Source organism: Echinops telfairi, unplaced genomic scaffold (assembly GCF_000313985.2).
Source record: "Echinops telfairi isolate 266 unplaced genomic scaffold, ASM31398v2 ScPeMD7_2186;HRSCAF=2738, whole genome shotgun sequence".
Classification (NCBI taxonomy): Eukaryota; Metazoa; Chordata; class Mammalia; order Afrosoricida; family Tenrecidae; genus Echinops; species Echinops telfairi.
Genome location: NW_022106084.1, coordinates 5461207 through 5469153, shown reverse-complemented (window position 1 = coordinate 5469153; position 7947 = coordinate 5461207). Strand labels below are relative to the sequence as shown.

The 7947-nt window shown below is 41.6% G+C and overlaps 1 protein-coding gene across 1 annotated transcript in view; it reads left to right on the top strand.

Moving 5' to 3' along the window:
• The window catches only part of SLC7A11 (solute carrier family 7 member 11), an 82586-nt gene that overhangs the window by 63977 nt on the left and 10662 nt on the right, over positions 1 to 7947 (top strand). The window contains exons 7-10 of the mRNA XM_030886533.2: positions 3117 to 3240; positions 5181 to 5284; positions 6140 to 6236; positions 7817 to 7947. Of these exons, the coding sequence (XP_030742393.1) occupies positions 3117 to 3240; positions 5181 to 5284; positions 6140 to 6236; positions 7817 to 7947 (456 nt within the window). The remainder of the gene's footprint in view (positions 1 to 3116; positions 3241 to 5180; positions 5285 to 6139; positions 6237 to 7816) is intronic.

Genomic DNA, 7947 nt, shown 5'->3' with positions numbered 1-7947 from the left:
TGGAAGAAATCATGGATCCAGATGGATAGTACTCCAGAAAACAAACAATTTTAATTGTGCATTCGTTTCAATTCAGTTGATAACTATATCTCAATTGCTTTTGAGTTATCAACGGTAACTGTGAATCCACTGAGGCTTGACCATAAGTAGATCCTGGTTGTTTTGAATGTTTGGTAAAATTAAAGTGGATGATGATTTTCAAGATGTTTTGCATGCCTGCTGAAAGACTAGACACCAGTGTGATTGCTCATGGAGGTAAAACTAGAGGGAGGGGCAGTGAGATTATGAAAGTGTGGATATATAAATTTTATAGGGCTAGGCTGGAGGATTCATTTTGAAGAAGCCTTTACTGATTTTTGATGCCATGATGGTTGAAAAAAAATCAAAATGATAATAACTCGATTGATTCCTTGGTGGTTTTGCTGTAAGCTATAGCGGATAGATACAGCAGTCAGCGCTCGTTCAAGGCATAGGTGCTGAGAAAGTGGGATGAAGGGTTTCTAGAGTGGTTTTAATGAATTCAGGCATCTGCTATATTTACAGGCATCTGCACATTTATGGCTTCTGTTTGGGGTGGGGGTGGCATTAGGGTGAAGTAGTCATGGAAATAATCCTTAATAGCTTCAAAAGGCTAGGGCTGTAGGCCAGCAGAAAGACAGAACACCGTATGATGAAGATAAAGATAATTAAGGTGGTGAAGATGAGGAGCACATTCAGTTCCAAGGTTACAGGAGAGTCTGCAGGGATCTGTTTCAATGGTGATAATGATGGGGTTGGGGTGGGGGATGCTTTGAGGATGCTAGACATTTGATGATGATGACGATGATGAATGTACCTAACTGTCCTAGTTTAAGATGAGAACAGACTTTCTTCTGATGACTTGTCAGTGTCAAAGATATTGATGATCGAAACTTGCATTTCATTTAAGATTTATAAAAGCAAAACGATACACAGGAGCATCACATTCTTGTAATATTAAGCTTAGAATAGTTTCTTACTTACTCATGTTTAGCTCCGGTGCATTCTTATTCTTCTGTTTCAGCATGATGTCCCCCACCTTCATTATGAGGCCATGCCGGTCACCCTTGATTGCATTTGGTTTAGGCAAATACCAAGCTTCAATGAAGCATTCATACTGATAACATTAAACCAGTGTACAAAAAAAAAAAAGAATTGAAATTGAAGTCGGTAACATCTACCAAATATTGGTGTAAGGGGCATATGACTATAGTGCATGAACATGAGTTGCAAGCCTTGAAAAAAAACTGTGTGAGGAGGATGTTGTTTCTATAAAAGTAAAATACATGCACTTCAATACATCCTCTTTCATGTCCCGTTGGATTTTCATATAAATTTTCTTTCAAAGAAAAATAATTTCCCTTAATTCACTTAATACCATTCACTCCTTTTAACTTTTGTAAAAGTGCATTGGTCCAATGGTGTTCTTCAGTTAAATTTAGTATTTTTCAATTTTGCAATTAAAAATGTGTGTAAGGGGTTATCAGAAAATTCCACCATCTATTCTTCACACAGGGGAAGGGAACAGCTGCTATTTTCCTATTAGGATGCCACGATTTAGAGGTCAGTGTGTTTCCCCTCAAGGCTTAAGGCTTGGGGGATCAAGAGAGTGTCAGACTCCAGGCAGCATAAAGAATTGCAGTTGCTGACTGGCTCCGTTTGCTTGTTCTCAACAGGAGATATTGCTGTTCAGCATCATGAGCTGGGGCTGGGTGTGCTAACCACACTCAGCTTGGGCAGTAAGGCAGACTGTGCCCTTTTTTACCCCCTGGATCTGAACTGCACTTCTGTCTTGGAAGAAATTATATTGAGGTCTTCATTAGTGGCACCCAGCAGGGTTAAGGCTCCATGAGGGCTGATAAGCACTATGGCCCAAACTCCACCCACCCCTCCCCAAGCCATCCTTGAGCCTTTGTGCAGAGAGCTGAAGGTTTAAGTTGCCTGAACTGGAAAGAGTATGAGGAGGTGATTATGTTAAGCAGTAATGTGTATCACTAACATGGATTCAAATGATCAGGGTCAGTAAGTCTCTGGCTTTCCCACTGCATCAGATGAAGACATAGCATTGCATTTGCGCACGGTACTTCTGGACGCCACACAGTGTCAGGACTGTCCACTCCCGTGTGCTTCACAGCATGGCACCTCTAATTTCACAGGATTGTCTGCACTGCCACTTCATTAGGGACTCATGATCTTGAGTCTCCTTTGAACTCACAGCAGGGCAGTGAAAAGTCATTATTGTGAGCACTTCCGTGCATTTTGTATCATATACAAATTATCATTGCCAGCATTTAGGAAGGTAAACCTGTTCTGCTCTCATGCGTCCAGAGATGTGCACTACTTGCCAGTAAGAAGAACCACTGAAGGGGGAAACCGTGGAAGTGAAAGAGAAATTGAGGACACTTGTTGGGACGTAGTCAAGGCATAGAAGGATTTCAGAGGAGAGTGGTTCCCTGGCTGGTAGTTTGAACCTCCTGGAAATGATTAGAAATGTAAATCCTGTGGAATCGGAATCTCTGAGGTGGGGTTTAGCAGTCTTGTGTGTGTGTGTTTAATTCGTTTATTTATTTTGACTCTTTCACTGATGTACAATTCATATATCATACATGTTCATAGTTCAATCACATTCCCAAGAGGTACCGCCCCCACCCCCCACCATCAATGCCAGGGCATGTCATTTTCCTTCTACCCCTTGTTGTCTCCTCCTTTCCTGCTGGGCTCCCCTGTCATGTTACTTTGAGTCTATTAATCCAGTTGTTGTCCCTATAGGGTTAACTCATCTGGACTTCACTTGGAAAAAGACATACAAAATCAAGACGCAAAGTCAAGTTTGTGAAGCACTGCTATAACATTTATAGCATTTTTTTTTTTAGCACAAAAGTCTGTTTGGGGGATATGATGGAATAAATATCTCCCTCCATGAACTTTTTAAATTATGAGGGAACGTTTGATGCTTCACCTGATGCAATGTTCATACACATATAGAACCTGTCATAGATGGCATGATACGCTTTATGTGAAGGGGCCTGCTGCGTTCCTTGGTTTTGGAGAACGAGTCCCTGGAGATGACTAATGAGTGACTCTTTTGTGCATTTCAGAACCATCCCCCTTGCCATCTGCATATCCATGGCCATTGTTACCGTTGGCTATGTGCTAACCAATGTGGCCTACTTCACCACCATTAGTGCGGAAGAGCTGGTGCTTTCCAAAGCCGTGGCAGTGGTAAGTCCAAGTTGAGTAAACAAACATTCGAATTCAGGTTAATGAGTTGATATCATTTTGTAGAGGTCCCTCTAGCAGATAGCATTTTTAAATGTGGTCTTTTTTTTTTTCTTAACCTGAAAGATAATGAATAATTTAAAAATTAGATCTCACCTTTGGAGATCTCATTTAACTGATACAACTAAAGTCCTGTATGATTTTCCTGTATGTGAATTCTATTTACACTATTTCTATTTTTGTTTCAATTCCATTTTTTTCCTACAAACTCCTTGAAGCCATCTCGTACAGGCTTGGAAATCTGCCAAGGTCTGTTGGCTAGGAGGCATCCAATTTGGAAATTGTATTTAAGGGCAGGTGGACTTTGACGAGAGCTAAATGAATACTATTATGTTGTCAGCATTGTTGTTGTTGTTGGCTTCTGTGGTTCTGGGTGAAAATTTCAATTTACTCTGTACTCTTTCTTTTAGGAAACTTTTCAAATCTTTCAAGACTTCTTCCAGGCTGATCACAAATAGTTTTTTTTCTTTCTTGTATATCCTCTGGAATACCACTCCGGGGATATTCATAGACTTGGCAAAGACTGGATTGTTCAAAGTTAAAAAGATATCAGGGTTATAACACTTCTCAGAATCCTAAAGATGCTGATGCGCATTTAACTCCCTTCCATAGAAGTTTATAGCATTAAAAAACTTTTTATTTGACTTCAAGAGCTTTTCCTTCCAAAGAGGGAGAAACGTTTCTTTTACCAAAGGGGATATTATGAGCATATTGTTCTGTAAAGAATGCTTTAATTTTGCTTGAAAATTAGCTACTAAAAGAACATTCATTTGTGACCTCATCACAATGAAGGGTAAAAAGAATTACTTCCCAATGCTGAATGTCAGTTCCTTTAAAAATAGTCAATATTACCTCATTTCAGCCAGGGCCACAGGGAATGCATTATCTCATTTTGCGTGAACCCGTGTACAAGTTCACAGTCTTAGAAGAGACTCTGCGCACTGCCGTGAGTCTTCCCAGACAAACGCCCAAACCTTTCTGATGGCAGGTCAGTTAGGCCAGTCATCTCATCGGAGTGGACAAAGAAAGGGCAGCATTTCCTTTGGGCAGATGGCTGTCCATTAATTGAGTAGCATCAGCCATGTCAAAGACAGTTAAGGAATCTACATACATTGTGGAAAAAATAACATCTTTCATGGGCCTGGGCAATGGTGTCCACACTATGACCTCGTGCGAACTTTCAGAATTTTACTTCTCTCTTAGGTTTTCTGAGGTCTAATGATGTGTCCTTGACTGGTGTCCTTGACTTTTGAAAGGAAACTACAGAATGGTTAGGCAACCAGTTGACAGGGAGGAAGGGTCTCAATAAAGAGAGAAATTCAGCTAGTATGAATATTCTGGGGACAATAAATCCAGAGATGTGTGTGTGTGTGTGTATGCGTATGTAATGAAGTCATTGATTACCTTCCCACACAGTTCAGTATGTATAACAGGCTTGGCGTTTAATACAAATATATGTAATCCTTCTCAGTGTGCACTTGCACTTCACTCTAAAAGGTGGCCTTCTAAGACAAAGAGAAGGTTTACACAAACGGATTCTTGCTTCCAAAGAAAAACTTCTGAATAGAGTTATTTTTACCTACCAGAGAAGATACTTGTAAAAGTTGAAAATAGATTCAATAACTGGACCATTGCTTTTTGGAAAGAGAGAGAGGTGCTTGGTAGACCTTTGCCCAACATCTTGCAACAAGCCATGCAAGTTCCTGGCTTTTGATTATTGTGGGCCGCGTTGGTCACAGCCTAACCAAAGAAAGGCATTATGAAACACACACGTATCACCAGGCTAATAGAAAACCATTGAGGGAGGGAGTTTGGCCTAAATTGTTTCATTTTATTTCACTTTCTGGTAAAGCATTAATTTCTTCCATTCTGTCTTTCACTAGACCTTTTCTGAGCGGCTACTGGGAAATTTCTCATTAGCAGTTCCGATCTTTGTTGCCCTCTCCTGCTTCGGGTCCATGAATGGAGGTGTGTTTGCTGTCTCCAGGTGAGTGAGTGCAAGTATTTTCAGGAAAAAACAATTTTCTGTTTTTGAGATTGGAGGTGATCAGGATAACGCCGAAAAGAAAGGCAATTGTGATTCCAAAGCTGCTGTTTTAAAGGGGCTTGCAAGATGGAAATTTTGCTCCGAGTATCAGGAGCGTGTTTCATTCTGCCCAGTAGAGGGCAGTGCGTGTCTACTCACAGGCCGTTTTGAAGCTGCGCGTGAGGCATGTTTTACAGTTTGTCTACAGTATCTTACAACAGCATTTTATTTCTGGTGATAAAATCTTTGGTTTCTCTAAAGGTGACAAGAAGAAAATAAAGTAAGCTACACCAGAAATCACACTACATCATCTGCATCCTCTCTGTCTTGATTGATGAAGGAGCCCTGTTTGTCTTATTGTGAAGTGATTAAACTCTTGTCACATTTAATGTGAATGTTATATGTCCTTGTGTGGGTGCGTGCATGTGCACGTATATTGATAGGTACACATGTGTGTATACATATACGTATAGAGTTCATTAACGCACACAGAGTTCATTAACGCACACGTAGATCCCATACTGGGACCTAGCACTAAGTCACCAGTAAGCCTTTGTAGGTAGGGCCCACTGTGCCGAGGGAGACATTGCTATTCTTTTCTTCAAGGGCTAACAGACTGTGGGCAGATTTTGTAAACTTCAAAGTCAGATTTCTCAAGATGTACTCTACTTTCTCAAAAGAGTTCACTGCAAACACTCACCTAAGAAACACCGACTGTTGGGTTTGACGATGATGTGAGTTTTCTCTTGGAGTTGTAGAGTTTCTCTGAAATGATCAATTGTCCAGTCAACTGCACCCCCATTTCTCTCCCATCAGGTTATTCTATGTCGCGTCTCGAGAGGGTCACCTCCCAGCGATTCTCTCCATGATCCACGTCAGCAAGCACACCCCGCTGCCAGCTGTCATCGTTTTGGTAAACGCTCATTAACAAGTGCATCTAGATAGATGCTCAGACAACAGGGCAGCCATGAGGACTTTAAACCAGGCTTAGGATCATCCTCTGCTTTCTCATTTATTGTTAGATGGATGTTTTTGTGCAGAGCTGCGAGGACGGTGGAGACAAGATAATGTCCCTCTCTCCTTGCACCTTTACTCAGTGTTTGTGGCTCCTAGTTGATGTTTAGGGCCATAACTACATTCTCCCCCTCATACTCTGGTAGACATTTGTGGGATCTGAGGAAAACCATTAACTTGGCATTAAACTACAGCATTAGAGGAAAAGACGTAGAATAATCAGATGTCCCAGTTTTACTTTAGGAATGTAAAGCTCAAAGTTTTAGTCCCCCAAACACACACATGTCTCCTCCTAGGTTCCTTACGATGAAATGCACGGGGGGTGGGGTGTGGGGGGGGGGGATTACCCAGAGAATTCGTGAAATCCTATAGGGGGGGAGGGTGGTGATTCTATGATTAAGAGAGACATTTGAGGGCAGTCCTAAAGGGAAGCAATGAAAACACAAAATTCAAATGGGAGTTTGTAGGCTGGGAAACAGTCATGAACCATCACATTCAAAAGACGGTGTCAGAGTGTCAAACTCTCCAAATACCCGTTGGCAATGTTATATTCAGTTCTAAGTACAATTTCATAACATTTTTTTCTTTCTACTGGAATCTGCTCTCAGCAGCAAGCTAGATTGCATTGAGCATCCCCATCCCCACCCTCCTCCACAAGCTTTTGAGTTGCATCAGCTGCTTCTTCTTGTTTTTTCTTCTTCTTCTTGTTTTACTTTTCAAAGTACACGCACTCTCTGTGTGGAATCTAGACATTAATGTCACGTGGCAACAGATGCATTTTTCAGTGTAAGCCTCTGTTATCAGTCCTGCCGTCGCTAGTGTATTCAGCTACAGAGACTTGCTCTGCGGATCTCTGTGCTTCGTCCTTTCGTGGGCTTGAGCGTGACTCAGGGCAAAGGCACCTGGGGGAAGTCAGTGTGGAGGAAGAAGAGGTCTACCATTTGCATTCGAGTGCAAACAGAGTTACCTAGAGAGTGCCTGTGTTTCATGCGTACAGGGAACCTAGAGCATTTGTGGGGTTTTCTAAGATTTCCCAAGGGGATGCACTTTTAATCCTTCTTGTTTTCCTTAGGTGTTATCAAGTCGGCTCCAACTCTACTGACAACTGGCTTACGCCATCCTCACAATCACTGCTTTATTATTTGCTATTTACTAATTATTTCATTTCTGGGTCTTTGTATCTTGGAGTCATGCAGTCCTTTTCCATTTTGGGGCTCACATTATCTGCTCTCCAATATAACGGGACTGAACATGAATTGGAGGTGCTTAGTGATGATCATTCACATACAGTTAGTGCTGTAACTGAGGGGTTCTGAGAGCGGAGCATAGACTAGAAGCTAGTGGAATCTGGGTTTTTAGTTCTTTGGTAGAAATGAGCATTTGAAAGAAGATAATAATCTACACAGTTAGTGCTTGTGAACCACCTGTATGCTGGTGATCTCTTACGTCACCGAGGTTGACTCTCCCCCCTTCCTGCAGCACCCTTTGACGATGATCATGCTCTTCTCCGGAGACCTCTACAGTCTTCTGAATTTCCTCAGTTTTGCCAGGTGGCTTTTTATCGGACTGGCAGTGGCTGGACTGATTTATCTTCGATACAAACGCCCAGA